Below are 18,351 nucleotides of genomic sequence, written 5' to 3' on the forward strand. Positions count from 1 at the left end.
ATGGGGGAGAGTAGTGGCAGATGAAGTCGCTGAGGTAACATGAGGCCAGACCATCTAGGGCCCTTTAGGCCATATATAGATCTTTGGCTTTTGGTCTGAGCCACTGCAGGATTTTGAGCCAGAGAATGGCATAATCTGACATATTTTCCCAGGGGTACTCTGATGCAATAGTGAGAACAGACTCTGCAGGGATGGGGTAGAAACAAGGAATCCAGTTAGGGGGATTTGTAGTGATCCAGGGGACAGCGGATGGTGGCTCAGATCAAGGTGGCAGAAATGCAGTGGTGAGAAGCGACGGGACCCTGGATGTTTTTTAAAAGTAGAGCTAACAGGTTTTCTGATAGACTAGATATGAGATGTGAGATAAAAGGGTGCCGAGTGTTTCCGCTCGAGCAATGGGCAGGCTGGAGTTAACATCAACAGAAATGGAGAAGTCTCTGGGTGGAGAAGTTTTGTGGGAGGGACATCAGGAGTTCAGTTTTAGATATGCTGAGTCACTGACACTCACGTGGTATTTAAATAAAGTCTCACGCCTGGATGAGGTCATCAAGAGACTGAGTACAGACAGAAAAGAGGGTTGAGTCCCTTGCCTGTGGACTGCCAGCACCAAGAGGTTAGAGAGATGGGGAATCAGAGAAAGAGACTGAAAAGGGGTAACCAGTGGGGTAGCTGGAAAACAGGAAGGTGTGGAATCCTGGAAGCCAAGTGAACAGTATTATCAGGAACAAGGAGAGATTGGGTCAAATGCTGCTGATGAGTGAAGTAAGATCAAGTTTGAGAAGTGACCATTGGGTTTAGTTATGCGAGGACACGGGTAACCTAGAGAGCAGCATTTGACTCCTGACCTCACAGATCCCCAGTTTGATCACTTACTGTCATTTAGGGATCCCTTATTGTTATCTTCTCTTCTCAATTAGGTGGTAGATTTTGCAACAACAGGGATAAGTCAGCATGGCCCCAAATGGGTCCTTGTTGGGCTGTAGGACCTTCTAGAGCCTGCTGTTGGCCCTGATACAGTTTGCTAATAGGCCCACCTGAATATTCCTTTCACTGGGACACTGACCTAGAGCAATTTTCCTCATGCCTTGCTTACCTTGGATGCAGAATTTCAGTTCCTTGGGGTCAGTGACGACTTTCCTGCTTTCCCGTATCACAGCCCGGTTCTTCTTGGTTTCTCCCCAGAGATTGGTGCCTCCGTACATGCTGGGAATGTTGAGAATGGCAATGCCTTCAAGGAAGATGTTGCTCAGGTCTACCCCAACCCCGTCACACTGAGGGACAGAGAGAAAAGGTCACTTGTTAGTGTTCTCAGTGTATCCCAACCCAAGGCTGTGTGTGTGTGTGTGTCTGTGTGTGTGTGTGTGTGTGTGTGTGTGTGTGTGTGTATGCACATGCGCATGTATGGTGGGGGCTCTCGTGAAGGGTGTGACAGGCCCTCAGCTACCTGCCTGCTTCTGTCAGATGCTGAATCCTGGGCAAAGCTGACGAGCCCTAATGCTTTGGCCACTGTAGTGGACTGGGGGAGTTGCGATCCTGGTCGGCTCTGAGGACTAGAAGGGCCCAGAGGTCCTCCATAGATCTAGGGGGGCTTCAGGGATGATTCACAAGACAACTGCAAACCTGTTCTCATTATCATCTCATTATCATCAATTCTGTCTCTGCATAACCACTGTGAAGATATGGTGGGACGCTGAGCCCAGAACCTTAATGCATAGTAGATTTTCAACAAAGGACAGAGAAGTTCACCTCACCCCCTCCCTTTTTATCCCCCCTGTGAGAAGCACAAGACTTTTAGACTTGGAAGGCTTTCAGATACAGCATGGGGAATACAGTCAATGGTATTGTAATAGCACTGTATGGTGACAGATGGTAGCTATGTTTGTGGTGAACACAGCGTAAGGTACAGAGTTGTTGAATCACTATGTTGTACACCTGAAACTAATGTAACACTGTGTGTCAACCATACTTCAATAACAAAGGAAAAAAGATCTGGAAGCCTTTCAGAATTCGCCTGTCTCCCGTATCTGCATTTTAAGTGCAATTTTGGCATATGTGCTTGCTGACGCAGCAGAGTTTCTCTATCCAATCTGCACCACCCGCATCCCCCGCCAGGTACAAAAGGCCAGAAGGCTTGAATCTGCCTGTCTCACATATCTATAATCAGTCTACTTTTGGCATACTGTTTACCAATGCAGCAAGAAATATATTAGCTCTGATCTTTGTTCCTCAGGATTGGAGGTAGTTTACTTCGTTTACAGAAGGAAAAAAAACTAGACCCAGAGAGGAGAGCTAAGTTATTCAAGGTTGTACAGCTGATGATATAAAAAAGCAGGGCTTCAAAGTTAGGGAATTTGACTGTAAAGCCCAAGGTCTTTATCTTACTTATTGTGAGGCAGGAAAAATGCAAAGTATGCAATAAAAATCCATTGTCTTTGAGGTTACCTACAAATCTAAACTTCCAGAGATTTCTCAACAGAGGAGGAACAGGAAGGCTTGGCTTGTTGCCATTTACATTTGCTTACCTCCTGATTTCTTCAAAACTCTAATTTATGGCACCCTATCATCTCCATGGCTTGTCCCCCAACTATGAAATGGAATGCAGTGAGCTTCTTTGGTAATCAGAAACTCACTTCTTCGCTGGGAAATTCTGATTATTTGAAAGGTTGCTTTGTTATGTTGAACCAGATTCTCTTCCTGCTTCTACCTATTGGTCCTATTCTCCCTGCTAAAGCCAGACAGATTGACCCTCCTTTCTCCTCCATGGGGACAGCCCACCAAATACAAGATGACAATCATCACCATCACTGTTCACACGTACTAAGCACTGCCATATGCCAGGTTAAGCTTTCGTACACATCTCACGTATTACCTTAATAATCTTGACTATCCCCTGTTTATATGTGTGGAAATGGAGACAAACAAGTGGTTAAGTAACTTGCCCAAAGTCACACAACGTACAAATGTAAGCATATAGATTTGATGGCAGGCAGTCAGAGGCTAAGTCCTAAGGGCTCCACCATTAAGTTATGCATCCTCTGGGCTGAACACTGTCAACTCTCTCAGCCCCTCCTGTGGGCCTTGGTTTTCAGACTCTCCCCATCCTGGTTGCCCCATTCTGCACAGACTGTTGTTTGCCACCCTCCTATTCTGTATGTCCTCCAACACTGAAAAATAACACCAACCACAAGATCTGATGCCACAGGAGGCCATGGCAGGATCACTTCCTGGGGCTGGGTTCCTCTAACACTGTCATTTCCCAGAAATGAGATAATGTGGGAAGCCCAGGTAAGGGTGCAACATGTGTCCCTCTTTATCATTATCCTTATGGTTAAATATGACCACAGTTGCACTAGCTCTTTTGTTAGCAGCTAGATGACAGCTGAATCACTTCAGCTCGAATGGTGGTTGTCTCAGACACTCGGACCCTCATCCCATTATCTACTTCTCAACCAGCTCTTCCCTATTGTGAACGTGTATAGGTATTTTTTGGTAAGTTTATTTATTTATTTTGGGAAATAGTTGCGGGGGGAGGCGGCGGGAAGAGAGAGGGAGAGAGAGAGAGAATCCAAGCAGTCTCCATGCTGTCTGTGCAGAGCCCGATGCAGGGCTCAGTCTCATGAACTGTGAGATCATGACCTGAGCTGAAATCAAGAGTCAGATGCTTAACCAACTGAGGCACCCTGGGCCCCATGTAGGTATTTTTAAAAATAACTTAGACATAGGGCTTTATATTGATGTCAATCAATTTCATCTGGTTCTTAGCCTAAGCCCCCTCTGTCCATCTGGTTTATTTTAAATCCTTATTCTATGACCCCTTGCCATAGGCTTCATATCATTTGGGGGTTAAGTCATTAAAATATGTATGCAAAGGGCAAAAGCAGGGACCAAGCCCTGTCTCTGGTCAGTTTAAGACAGCAGACACTGCTTAAACAGCACACAAGGTGTGGCTGCCCTACCGGGGCTACATCCTCTGGACTGTCAGTCTAATTTTCATTACAATGTAGAATCATGGGTATTAAAAATGAGAGTGCCTTAAAAGAACATGTCCCATCTTTCATAAATGAGGGCCAGAGAAATTTAGGAACTTGCCTGTGGTCACTCAACTTACTAATGGTGGAGCCAGATTAGTATCTAGGTCTCCAGACCTCAATCCTGTATTTTCTCCATGAAAGCATAAGACTGTGCTGAGATCCAAAGGCATTTCCTAAATGACCACCCTACAACCTCTACCAGAAAAGGAATAAGAGGACACATATTAAATCACTAATACCTGTGTGCAAAGGACAAAGAGTTGGTTAATAATTTATTCCAGAAACTTGCCAGGGACTGGAATGTCTCCTTTTCTACTTTTCTGAAAACTGGGACATCTGTCCATTTGCCTCTCATTGGATCAATCCCACTCTGTTTTCTAGCTTTGTCAAAGTGGCCCCTGAATGACGTGTATGTAGGTTTGTCCAGCAACTTGGATTCCAGTGTATGTATTTTCCAAGGCCAGTTAGTTCTCTACTGCTCTGTGTTGGGCTGTGGTATCCACCTTTAGCATTTGGCCTTCCATTTTTTGTTAGGGCTACTCTCTCTTGAAAAAGATAAAAACTCTTTTGGAGGCAAAGTCCTAATGAGCTATCCTTTCCATGTTCTTTTTTGCTTCAAACATCATCTAACATTCTGCTTGGCCTCCAACTTCAAGTTGAGTTGCTTTTGTGCATTCACACCTGGCTGCATGCCCACACTTTGCTTTTGCACGTATGCGTACAGTCCCCTGAAAGCATCGGCTCAACCCAGTGCTCCCTGTGACTGTCGTGGTTATTTTTAAAACTCTTTTCCTTTTTCTTCCCAATAGAATTAATGAATTGTTCAAAATTTCTTTTGGAATATCTTCTATCCCTTCCATCCTTTACACACACACACACACACACACACACACACACGTATATATATATATGGATGTTAAAAAGCATATATATATATATATATATATATATATATATATATATATACATACATACTCTGCACCCAACTGTGTCTTCCTGTATCCATAACACCTCTGAGACAAAACGGCCACTTTCCTTCTTGGCTATAGTTACTTCCACATCATCTCAATCTAGTTTTTGTTGGTTAAAATGTCCCTTCCCTTCCAGAGGTGATAATAATAGTATTAGCAGCTTATGTTTGGCAAGAGCTTCCTTGTGCACTGTGCTGGTCCCTCCCCTGCAGTCTCTCTCGAGACCCTCAGGGGCACCACTGCTACCCCCAAATGCCAGGGCCTTAAAGGAGCTAAGGTGCTTGCTCAAGGTGCTTACACAACTTGCCCCTCTATAAGCTGGCAGAGCTAGGATGCAAACCCAGGCAGTCAGATGCTATATCCCACTCTGGAGACGAAAGAGTCAATGAGGCAAATCGGGACTTTTGCTGATGCTAGACTTATAGCAAAATTAAACTCCAGCTGTTGTCTGAATAATTGAAATCTTCCCACCACTAAGTCTTGCAGAGTACTTAGAGCAGTGCCCGGCACATCGATGTTGGATACCAGTATTAGTTCTTGCCTCTGTGCCAATTTTGTTAAAAAAAAAAAAAAAAGTATACCACTAGCACAGCACAGCCCTTGGCACATCATATTCCAGAGTCATCTTTTTTTCCCTACTGCAGTTCTAAGTGTACCCTGTCCCCTCCATCGCCAGTCATAACCAGCTAGAAAGGTTAGCTATTAACTTGGTAAGTTGCTAACCTCTCTCCAGGAGAGCAAACAGTCCTCCCTCTGCTTTCTGATAGATTGCCCCCTTCCCCCATTATGTCTTGGGTCATGGGCAGACCGGGGCAAATAGAAGAGATGGGAGGAGCCTAGGGGCTGTTGGACAGTAGGTGCCCCCCACCTTTGGAATGCACCTATTTGAAAAGTGAGAGGCAATGCAGTGTCTTGGAAAGAGCTCGCCTGGCCTTGAAGACAAAGAGATAATGGATTTAAATCTTGGCTCTGACTCTGGCGGCTGTGTGATCTCGCGATGGTTCCTTAACCTCTTGGAGCTTTAGTCTGTCATCTGTAAAATGGGGGTGGGGTGGTGGAGTAACTCTCACTTTAAGGGTTTGGTTGGTCTCTGGAAGGCAGTAGCATTCCATAACTGTCTACGTTGTTATTACAGTTAATAACAATATTAACTGTGCCACGAGGCATATTTCAGCCTGAAATCATTGTCCCCCTACCTGAGGCCTTGCTAGAAGAATTTTAATGGCCTCATGGCCCAACCCAAGCTTGTGAGGGCCTTGTCAGCCCATACCTGCATGTCCGTTCTCCGGGGTTCTTGGCCTAGACATCACACATTGATTTCTTTCAGAATCCCAAGCCCATGTAGGTCTCGGGAAAGTGTAAAGCTGCGGTGCCGGATTTGGGAAAGTGGAGCCAAGGGTGGTACACTGTCGGCTTAAATAGAACATCGGCCTGGGGCTGCTCCCGGGCGGGTTCCTGAGCTAAATCCTCCAACCAGTTCCATGACGTCATTGGGCCCCCTCCCCCTGCTCCGGCCCAGGGGCTCCAGGGGAGAGCGCAAGGAGGGCGGCGGTCCCTGCGCGCACTTTAGCCTTCCCTAACCTAGGACTGGGCTACCAGGCTCCCCTCCAAGCCGAGGCTTCGCTGAACCCAGGTATTTATAGCCTGCTCTGGGGCCGAAACAGAGAGCTCTTGTCCCCGGCAGCGAGCGCACACACGCCCGAAGTCGTGCGCACAGTCACACTGCGACGGCGGGCCGCCTGGGTCCGAGGCGGCGCTGCAGGCACGGGGTGGGGCGGGGAGCTTCGAGTCCAGCTCGGCTCCTGCGCCCTTGGAAGCGGTTCAGGAATCTGCCGGAGCCCCGGCCCGGAGCGGTCCGCGCCCGCGCCCGCCTCCTCCCAGGCCGGACTGCGCCGTCCCGCAGCTGTCGGCGACGTTCAACACTGCCTCCCTTGCGAAGACAATACCCACAGTTCTGGTTTCTTTGTGAGCCGGGGTTGGTTGGTTTGGCGGGGGGCTGGCTAGTGCGTAAGCAACCAGAAGACTGGGTTAGGAAGCCGAAGCGCACGCTTCCGTGCAAATGCAAGGCACTGCGAATACGTATTCATCTGTCCCTCCCAACCGCGCTATGCCCCACTTCCCCCACCCCACCCCCCGGCCTTGATCTCTTGGATCCCTAAAATCCCCATCATTCTGGGCAGAACCAGCACCCGCCAGGATCTCCGTGCGCCCCCAGAGGGGCAGAGAGCCGAGGAGATGAGGGAGGCATTGATGCTTCCCTGCCCTGGCTGAGGGCTTTTCCGCGCCCCAGTGCCTGCCGGCCTCGTTGACCTGAAAAAGGCGGTGGATCTGAACCTCCTCCCTGCTGAGCGAGGCCGCCTCCATTTCAGCCCTGTCGATCCTATTTCTGAAGGTCCTCAGAGAAGGAGATCCCATAATTTACTTGATGACCTGTTTCAGTTTTTAGCAGCTAGGAAATTCTCCCTTCTTCTAACCTCGATTCACGGTGCCACGGATTACGTCGAATTTTTCTGCTTTAGAACGCAGATTGTTTTTGTTTCATCCTCTTGCGGTTGGGCTGTGTCTGTCTGCTCTCTGGAATGACCCCTCCCAGGCCAGATTGGAGAGGTAACCCAGGCCCCAACGGCTCTGGGGCGTTATGTCCCCGTTAGACTTGACATTCTCTTTCTTGCGTTCCCTGCCACTGCCTTATCTTGATTTGTTCCTCCCATCTTTGAGGACTCCTTCTTAGTCTTTCTTTTTAAATCTTTTTTTATTATGGGTATTTTTAAGTACTTAGGAAAGTAGAATGAGAAATCCCATGTACCCCAAATGTCACCTTCAGCAATTAGCAACTCACAGTTAATTTCCCCAGTTCATTTCCCCATCTCCATACTGAATTATTTTATACGAAATTCTTGATAGTCTCTCATTTCATCTATACATACTTCTGTATTATGTTTAATGACGAGTCTTAAAAAAAAAGAATTACCCCAATATTATCATCACTCTTAAAAAGTAACAATTCCTTAATATCAATAAATATCCGGTAGTTGTTCAAATTTCCTTGATAATCTCATTGTTAAAAATAATTGGTTTGTCTAAAAGGTCTATAGATTTGTTTGATATGTCTCTTAGCTGTCTTTTGATCTATAAATTCCCTGTCCCTTTTTCCTTATATTTTAATATTTATTGAACGAAATGGGTCAATTGTGCATACAAGTCACTTCAGGATTATTGAAATGTAGATTCTGATTCTGGAGATCTGAGGTAAGGCCTGAGACTGCATCTGTGTGTGCTCCGGGGTGACCCTGATGCTGGTGTGAGGGACCACACTTTGAGAAGTAAGGCTGTAATGTTTCCCAGACTCTGGATTTTGCTGATTGCATATCTGAGATGTCTTTTAAACATATTCTCAGTTTATCTCCTGTATGTCTGTTATATTGGTACTTCTAGGTTCAGAGGCTTGATCAGATTCAAGGCTGACATTTGACATCAAATGTAATCAATCAGTTAAATGTCTAAAATTTGAGTACAGTTGACACTTGAGTTGACTTTTTATCAAGACTACTTTATCAGTGGGGGTATTTCCTAGTGCATCTCATTAGGAGGTTATAGTTTGCTTGTCTCTTTTTTTTTTTTGTGATGTTCAGATTTTTAGTGGGTTCCAGTGTGGTCAACCTGAATCCTCCATTATAGAACTCTTAATTACTGGATGATGCTCTTTGTCTAGACCCATTATTATAGTCCCTTAGTGGAAGGATACCCTTGAGGACACCCTAGTACCCCTTCTGTGCTTTTCTTTGGGATCTCTAGAAATGTCATTTTCTCCATGAATTCTTCACTGTCCACTCTCAAAAAAAGGATCTCTCTCTCTTCCGAATCTGTGTTTTCATGGAATCAAAGTTTTAAAGGGTCATTCAGTCCAACCACTTCATTTTATAGATGAGAAAAATGGAAGTTAAATTGGAATGGCCCAATGTCACATAGCTAATCAGAATCAGCAGATCTGACATTAGACTTTTGGTCATTTGGATTGGCAACCAACAGGTCATGAGTGATTTTGTAAAGAGTGATTTTGGCAGCTGGATGAGGGCCTAAGCATATAATCTTAGCATGGTAAAACCAGATGGATATTAGATCTGGTAACCTCTAATTACCAAAATGAGAACAATGAGTCATACAGTTGGTAAGTGACCTTCCTAGATTACACAGCTAACTCTTGTAAGAGCTAGGGTTTAACTGGGGACTGCAGGGTGGGTAGGCATAGTAGTGAGGAAACAGAGTCAGAACAGCCATGTGGTTTGAGGGCAAATGGGGCTGGAGAGAGAAGATGGAATCTAAAGGGTAATATGATTGAGGAGAAGGGTTTTCATGGATGTTTGAGGCAGAGAAGATACTCAATGAATGAATACATGTTGGATAAATGCACAGAGGGAGGAGGACGTTGGGAGTACCCAGGGTGGAAGTAAATGGAGTGGAAAGGAAGTGGTGGACATTGGTCTGAGGAGGATACTGGAGTCCTTTCCTACTCTACTGAGTGAGAAATGAGGGCAGGGGTGTCTTTTGAAGAGTGAAGTAGGGAAGTACCGGGCAATGTCTAGGGAAAACGATATTTCAATTACAGTGGGGAGGAAGAGTGAGGGCTGAGGAAGAGGTGGATGATATCCAGACACACTTGAATAGGTTCTGAAGGGCTGAGAGGAGGATGAGCAGGAGGAGAGGGTGGCCTCACCTGACGCTGGGGCTCTATGTCAGAGCCTCAGATATACACTCAAGGGTTGGCTGACATAAAGACCTGACCGAGATCCTCCACCCCCTTTTTTGAGGGAACAGGATGCTGAGGTATTAGGCAAAAAGAAAGCATCTGTACCACCCTGTACAGCCCCGGCCTCCTATAGGGCCCAGGTGAGAATGGGGGTGGTGCTCACTTACAGTGGGAACATTACTGCATTGGTAGGCAGGGAGGGTGTTCTCTGTGAATTGCCTTGGCAAGTTGGAATGTAAGTTATACTATGGGGAAGGCTAGGCACAGGTCCAAGGTGTCCTTTGGTTTGAAAAGAGGAAAGCTGCTGAGGAAGAGGGTGAGCTGGATCCTAGAAAAGGCCTGTCATGGTAGCTGAAACCGGTCTGCACATAGGCCACAGAGTTGGGCCTACCTGCTTTTATTTCTGGACTCATTCCCTAAACTGCCAGCCACCTCTTTTAAGCATGTTAAAATCCTACCTTTCCAGCTCAAAACCTATCTCTTCTATAAGGCTTTTCCCAATGCTCTCGGTAGAAACTGATCTTTTCCTTCTCTGAATTTTCATTGCTTTGTTTTTCTCTCAAATGTGGAATGCACATTCTGCTATGTATTATTCGCCTGTCCCTAGGAGACTTTCAGCTCCCAGAGGATAGGGCCCATATGTTACACAGCTCTATGTTTTCCATAGTACCTGGGATGCCTTATCCACATTAGATGCCCAATATAACTGTTTGTTAATTGAAAGAAAGAATGCGTGGAGAAATCCCAAAATGGAAAGGTGTTCTTTAAAGAAACCTGACAAGGTTTCTTTCCTTCTAGATGAATTTCCACAACTTCCAAGGATGAATATATGGACCGAATAAAGTAGACACCTGAATGTCCAGGTTAGGGAGAGAGAAGGAAGGTTAATCCAAGTGTGAAAGAAGTAGTCCTCTGATCACAGCCAAGGGAAATCTATAGCTGAACAGCTTGTAACAAGAATAGGGCACATGGGGCCTGATTTACATGAGACATTAAGAAACAGAAGACAAAAGCATTTGCTCATCTATCAAGAATGATGAAAACCTACTTACTCTGTGCTAGACCCTGGGGGATGGAGCAGAAATGGGACACAGTCCTCATCTTCAAGGTGCTCACAGCAGGTCAATGCTAGAGGCAGTAGTGTGCTGCTAAGTGCTTAACAGCAGGATCTCCAGGAGAAAAAAAAAAAAAAGCGGCAGCAGCTCTGATTGTGGTGTTCATGGTATAAATACTCCCACTATGGCCAGTTTCAAGCTCCCAACGTGACATCACTGAAAGTAGGGTTGGAACTGACGCACCAGCAAGCAAGCTGAGAAGGAAGTAGATATCTACAGATCTGCAGGGCCTATGGCCAGAACAGAGACATTTATTGGGAGTGAAAGAAAAGCAGCCAGGGCAAACAATGATGTCTGTTTTCCCCAGAGAAGAACTAAAGAGAATATTTTTAGTGTCAATAAGCTTATGTGTATCCCGAGGGAAGAGAAGGTGATAAATTGAGTGGTGTTAATGAGCGGTGATGGCATTATTGGAAACGTTGTCCAGAACTATCTATGTTGAAAAAAAAAAATAGCCTGGCATATGGGTAAATCTTACAAGATATGGCTTTCCCTGCACTCAGAGGGGCAGTGTTATGTAATATTAAGGTATCTCATTTATTGAGTAACTGTTATGAGCCAGGCACTTCATATATCTTATGTCTAATCCTTACAACCCTGCAGTGTTGGTATTTGTAGCCTCATTTTTACAGATGAGGAAACATGGACTTAGTGAAACTAAGGAAGGTCCTTCTTTTCCGAATTTATCCAGGTTCATGGTAGCCTTCATGAGCCTGAAGATTCCTGCGTGAAATGCAAATAATCAGCTCAAGAAGACAGTCCAACTTAGACACCATGTACCTGATGCCTGTTAACCTTGTGCTTTGTTACCTATGAGACCACTTTTTGAGTATTCTAGATACAAGGGAGTGGAGCCTTCATTTTAAGGAGGCCATTGAAAAAAAATGGAGTCAATGGAGACAAGAGTGGTCAGTATAGTCATGGGTCTGTATACTGAGTCACATGAGGAGCGGGGGATGTTTAGCTCAGTGAAAATAATAGATGATGTGGAAGATAGATCTTTAGCCCTATGAGGGGCAGTTACATGTTCTGTAGCTGGAGCAAGAAGGAATGTTCTATGTGCCACCAGAGGGCATAAATACGCCCAGTGGATGGGTGAGGAACTCAGTCATGCATCCCTCAAACACTTATTGTGCACCTGTTTTGTTCCAAGCACTGCGCTAAGCGCTGACAGGGGAAGGATATGGCGATGAACAGGACACACATCCTTGTTCAACACTGGGAAGAACTTTCTGAAAGTCCGAGCTGTCCAGCAATGGAACAGGGTTTTCAGGAAAAGTAGTGAGCTTCCTACCCTTGGAGTACCCAGGAAGAGGCTGGATGTGCACGTATCAGAATGTGCCAGAATGAATCTTTTTGTCGAGTGGTAAATAGGACTAAATCCCCTTCCAGTTTGGAGTCTACGTTCAGCCTTGCTTTGGCAGGCTGGAGCGCTGTACTGAAAATGTGTCATCGTGACCCCCCCTCCCACCAGCTTCACCCACCCAGCTGCATGCTCTGTGTTCTCTGACAGTGAGCTGTGGTGGGCCAGATAGACTGGAAAGTGGCTTCCAACTGTGACAGGGATGATGGAGTTTTGGCGGGTTTGTGTGGGCTCCAGGAATGCAGCATTGAAGCCATGTACACACAACCTGCTTAAGAACATCCCATGGGCAGAAAATGTTTTCTTCCTCTTCAGCCCTCCTCTGTTGCTGTGCCAGGCGGGCACAATGGTGCCTTTGAGAGGGGCAGCTGGAAGGGGGTGTTGGCAGGGAGGCTGGAAGTAGAACATTGCAGCTGGGGGGGGGGGGTACCAAATTCATTTCCAGGAGCGAGCCTGCACTGGGTGCCAGTTTCCAAAACAAAACTGCTGTTTCTCAGAGCCCATGGTGGTGGGTTGCCTCAGAGTTGGACAGAAGGCAAAGCCATTTCCTATACGCTGCTCCACCCTCCCCGAGTTAAAAAACAAAACAAAACAAAAAACCCCAAAACCGGTGTATTGAGGCATTCTGCTCTGGATGCAGATTAACAGGTTTCGCTGTCTGTCTGTGTTGCTCAGGCCAACTTGGGGTGAATAGAGCTTTCTGAAGGGTCCAGCTTTCTGGCAGACAGGGCAGGGCTGACTGCCATGGAGACAGGCAGGGCTCAGGGGCAGGTAGGCTTCTGGGCCGTAAGAGAGGGCTCTCAATGGAGACCCCTTCTTCTGCCTTTCAGGGTCACTTCCTCTGATGCCACAGCTGCCTGGCACCATGACTCCCGCATGGGCTCTGCCCACTCACTGTCTTAACTCTCTTCGGTGGGAAAGAAGTGGGAGAACTCTGGCATTTCCTGCCCTGGGTTGACAGTTGTCTCAGACCCTCTGCTACTTTCAGAGGTCCCAGCAACCGCTCAGGGATGGGTGTGGGAGGACTTCCCACTCAAGGCAGTTAGAAGGCCCAAGTGCCAGGCAGCACGCTCAGCCACCTCCCTCTTTGTGTTTCAAATGCAGCAAGGTGGGTCCCTTTTATTTTGGTGGCTTTCAACAAGAGGGTATCGCTGGAGGCTGGCCCAGTGGTCATTTCCATTAGTGTTTACGCTAATTATGGGACTTTTCACTCTTTGGTTCAATTTTATGATTAATAACTACAGAGCAATGACTTAATTTCAGGCACTGGGCTAGGCCTGGGGATACAGAATGGGTAAGACAGAGTCCTTGCTTCAGACAGCTGACTGCCTAATAGATATGCCAGATCCCGAATGGGAGCTCCACTATCCAGGCATGTGTATTAGGCGGAAAGCAGAGTGTAATACAGAGGTCATTTCTTCCGGGGAGTGCTGCGGCACTGTGGGGGCACGTGGGCTGGAAACTCGTCTAATCCTAGAGTTCTTAGTTATCTTTAGGAGACTCAGTTTCCTTGCATAAATAATGGCAATTATATACAACGTGCCGAGTTGTTTTAAGGATTAAATAAGGTATGTATGAAGATGCCAGGATGGAGCTCGTTGCAAGGGTAAATGATTGTTGATCCTAATGGACTTGAGATATAACATGTATGTGTGCACATGATATGTATCTGATCCTTTGTTAGATTATATACCCTTCCAGAAAGAGTCACTTCTTCTACCCTCTTAATTCCTCTTCTGTAGAAGACCAGGATCAGCCAATTTATGACCTCCCTAAGACAGATAAGGGCCAACAAGTCATACTTGTATATTCTCTGTTGCGATATTCTCTGTAATAGTCCCTGTCACATAACCCAGTTGTAGAAGCAGGAAAAGACTGGAATGCTTCTGTTCCCCGAGGTTGTTGAATCTCCTGAGTGTGGAGAAGATGATGATTCTTTTCAATATTTCTAAAAAGTTTAAGAGAAATGACACATATCCCACTGATAGAAGCTCACAGTTGATCATTACTTAGATGATGCATTTGTTTGTAGATATGGCTTAGGGAAGTTATTCTTTCACTAAGGGACCTTGGTGGTGGAAAAATTAAGCTCACCGGGACAGAGGTTAGCGCAGCCATCTTCCAGGAACCTGTCGCGGGGGTGCCTCCTGACCTGACATACTGCCACCTGACCCCAACCCGGGTCATCTGAGACTGCTGAGGGCCTCATCTAGCCACCGTGCCTTGTATCTCCCACTGCTTTGTGAAAATACGCACATGAGAATTCATCCTTAAAAGTTATCCCAAGGTCCTTGGAAGACACAAAGTATGTGTAGCCAGGAGTCTGCAGACAAAGAAAATCAAAGCAATTCAAAAAGAACAAAGGAAATGGAAAAGAACAAGAGAATAAAAGCATATGGATGAATGGAGGCTTGGAGTGAAATATAGGGTACACATTTGTGGGAGATGAAAAAGAGGGGTTGTTTAAGAGAGGGAAAAAGTTATGTGGCTGAAACTGCAAGCAAACAGTGGGATTCTGTAAGAGAAAATTGACAGAAATCATTTCTTCTTATTCGGCTGAGAGATTTTAAGGATCAGTGAAGGAAACCTGTGGCCAGCACATGGCTGAAAGAGGCGGAGAGGGAGGATGGAGCTGTGTTGAAAAATGGGTAAAGATGTAAGGAATCAAAGAAACATAGAGGTCGTTCTAGAATCCCGATTTAAAAAAATCTTTTTAATGTTTACTTATTTTTGAGAGAGAGTGCGCAAGAGGAGGAGGGGCAGAGAGAGGAAGACACAGAATCCCAAGCAGGCTCCAGGCTCTGAGCTGTCAGCACACAGCCTGACATGGGGCTCAAACCCAAGAACTGCAAGATCATGACCTGAGCCGAAGTCGGACGCTTAACCGACTGAGCCACTCAAGTGCCCCTAGAATCCTGATTTTAAAGAAACGAGAGCTAATATTACTACAGGGTTAAAACATGGCCTGCAGTATAACAGTGCTGAACTGACTGCTGAGATTGTGGGCTGCTTTTCTTTTCTGCCCCTCTATAGTTTAAAGTTCTACCGTGAATTTGGGTTGCTTTTACAATCAGGAGAAGAGTTGCCCCTGTAGCAGGAGAGAGCAGGAAGGAACTGAGGTAGGGACACCAGCAGTGTTGAGGACAGGGTGATGGTCAGGAAGCAATGCGAGGTGGTCAGAGCTGCCTTGGATGGTCTCACTGTGAGGATGGTTGCTGGAGTGATGGAGCCACTGGCCTTGACCAAGGAAGGGAACAGACTAGAAGGATGTCTCCCTAAGGCCCACTGCAGCCGTCCTTTGACTCTAAGGCTTAATGCGTAATCAGGTCGCCACCTTTTTATTTTCCAGGAATTCGAAATCCATTTGAATGCTCTTCTCACCTCTCCTTTCCCTGGGAGCATGTTTTCATTTCATCTCCCTTGGATTTACAGCTGGGTCGATGGGCTGAGCGTTTGGCCAGTTCCCACCTTCACTACTCCAAGCTCTGAAGGGCTCTACTTGCCCAGACTGAGAAGGTTTCAATGCCAGAAGAGGCCACAGTGCTTGTGGATTTCTTCCCTCTCATTTAAGAGCGTGCGATATTGTAGGTGGATCCTGAGGCAGAGTAAGAATGCCCCCAGTCGAAACTTGTGCCACCTAACTGGCCCGGGTGAGCTTGGCCAAGCTACTTAACCTATAAAGTTCTTGATTTCACTCTTTTGAAAAATAATGGCCCTTGAATGGATTGGAGTAGCTAAAGGTATCTGCCCCATCCTAAAATAACCTGATGCATCATTTATTAACTCCTTTACGTGTACATGGCTTGCCAAATGTTAGTTTTAGAATTTAGGATTCTCATAGACAAAGCCCATACCATGATGAGGATCAGCTATCCCTACCACAGTGCCCAGCACACTCCCTTTTGTAAAATTAAATGTTCAAAACTTGAGATGAAATTCGCATAAGACAGAATTAACCATTTTGAAGTGTATAATTCAGTGGCATTTAGTACTTCCACTCACACTGTCTTTTCAAAGTGTTAGAAGAACAGTCACTTGGGTGGGTTCCATTTTGTTGTAATAACGAAATGCTGCACTGCGCCTCCGTGCTTGCTTAGCCTCTTGTGAGCTCACGTGCAGGAAATTCTCTAGGTCTGGGTTCCTGGGTCACGCGATCTACAAATGTGCTTTCAGTTGAGTGTATATTGCTAAACCCCTCTGTCAAATGGTCACCACTTGCATTTCCATGGCAGCGGCTACGGTTCCCATTTCTGCCCCTCCTCCCCATATCTGGGGGCAGGGGCGATGAGGGGGTGGGGTGGGATGGGGTATGGATGCCACAGAACAGGTAAAAGTAGCAAACTAGCTCTATCAGCATCAGCATGGAGAGATCTCAGGAACATCATGGTGCATGAAAAAGGCAAGTTGTGGGGCACAAAAGGATTGCAGGGGAACGGAGTTCTATCTGTAATATTTTATTCCTTTGATTAAAACATACTTGAAGGGAATAAAACAAAATACTGACAAATATTTCAAAGTGGGGGGGAATGGGAGTATTTGATATATCGTTCCCAAGACTTTGTTGCATTAAAAAAAATCCTCAATTAAACGTTGTGGCGGAGGGGAGGAGGGGGAACCTGATGTGCGGATTCCCAAAATATACTGGATAACATTTTTTTTGAGCAGCTTCCAAATTTGGATTCACTTTTCCCCATGCAGAAATTCATATTAGTGGAGCCAGCTAGCCTTCCCTTGTGAACATTGTTTTAAAGTAGATAAAATATCAAGGAATTTTGGAAGTTCTTATTTTTAGCCAGGAAAATGAAAAATTTCCACAGCATGTAAACTAAGTGCTCGAGCTGAAGCCTCTGCCTGGTTGGCTCCACCTAGCTATGATCACGTCTAAGAACCTTTTTCCAAAGCTATTCTGGGCCTGGGGTGGGGGAGGTGACTCACTGGGTCCCTCCCTCACCCCAGCCCCTATCTGTTTATTCAGGTGAAATCAGGTGAAAATGAACCTTAATGGCAGCCTTGGGAGGGAGGAGAAGTCAGAGACTAAGAGACCCCGAGAGCAGCCTGAGACCAGGGATGATGACAGTCATGTGGGTGACACGCTGGCTTCTTAATTAGCGTCAACCACAATTTGCGGAGCACCCATTTTCCAGGAACAACACTAGCGCTCATAGTTGCCAGAAAGGAAGCATTTAGAGCGAGCATTTGCAATATTTGTTATCTTCTTTTTTTCATAAAGGTAAAAATCTCATGCCTACTTTAAAGGCTATCTGAACTGTTAAAATAAATAAAAGCGTATAAATAAAAAGAGATCACACATGCCCCATACCTAGTTGAGAATCTGGGTTCTAAACTGAAGTGCCAGGACTGCCTTGACAGTCCTGAGTCTTGGGCAAATCTGGATTTGAAGCCTGATCTGACCACACATAAGCTGTAGACCTCAAGGGAGCTCCTTGCCTTCTCTCAGCTTCAATCCCCTACTCTGGAAAGGTGATGACACCTGCGACTTAGGGCTGCTTTGCAGATTCTGTGAGGCAGTTAGTTCCACTGCTAGTTTAAAAAAACAACAACAACAACAATCATGAAAACTTTAATCTGGGTAACAGCCTTGGGAAGTAGCCTAACCCCTTCCCCCCCATTTTATAGATAAGAATACTGAGGCCCAGACACACTGTTCAGCAAGTTACTCGACCTAATTACAGAGCTGGGCTAACCTCCTGGTCTTGTCTGGGCCAGGCGCCTTTCACTGCACCCGCCCCGGCCGAGTGTCCGAGGCTGAGCAGGAGATCTAGCATTACCTTCTCCCCTGAGTCTCTGAGCGGCTCAAAACAGCATCTAGAGTGATCTGCCTCATGCGGTTCCCCAGGACCCCTGGGTCTAATTTCCTTAGCACTAGTCAAGTGAGTATACTATATTAACCAGCTGTTGTGTGTTCTGTCGACTGGGCTGTAAGCTTTCCGAGAAGCAACCAAGCCTCCTAGTCCTTCTCAACAAGCCATTAGCCTCAGAGAAACAGGTGGTGTTTCCTGTGAGAGACTTTTAATGGAGACCTTTCCTGTGTAATCTCAGGTTAGCTTTCGAGTTTTACCACCCTGATTTTTACCAGCGTGTCTCTCTCTCTCTCTCTTTCTCT

The 18,351-nt window shown here is 46.0% G+C and overlaps 1 protein-coding gene across 1 annotated transcript in view; it reads right to left on the reverse strand.

Annotated features, from left to right (window-relative positions):
• Positions 1-18,351, reverse strand: part of DGKG (diacylglycerol kinase gamma) — a 205,546-nt gene that overhangs the window by 36,480 nt on the left and 150,715 nt on the right. Inside the window, exon 22 of the mRNA XM_047876465.1 lies at positions 1,094-1,271. Coding sequence (XP_047732421.1) covers positions 1,094-1,271 — 178 coding nt within the window. The remainder of the gene's footprint in view (positions 1-1,093; positions 1,272-18,351) is intronic.

This window comes from Prionailurus viverrinus, chromosome C2 (assembly GCF_022837055.1).
Source record: "Prionailurus viverrinus isolate Anna chromosome C2, UM_Priviv_1.0, whole genome shotgun sequence".
In the NCBI taxonomy this organism is placed as follows: Eukaryota; Metazoa; Chordata; class Mammalia; order Carnivora; family Felidae; genus Prionailurus; species Prionailurus viverrinus.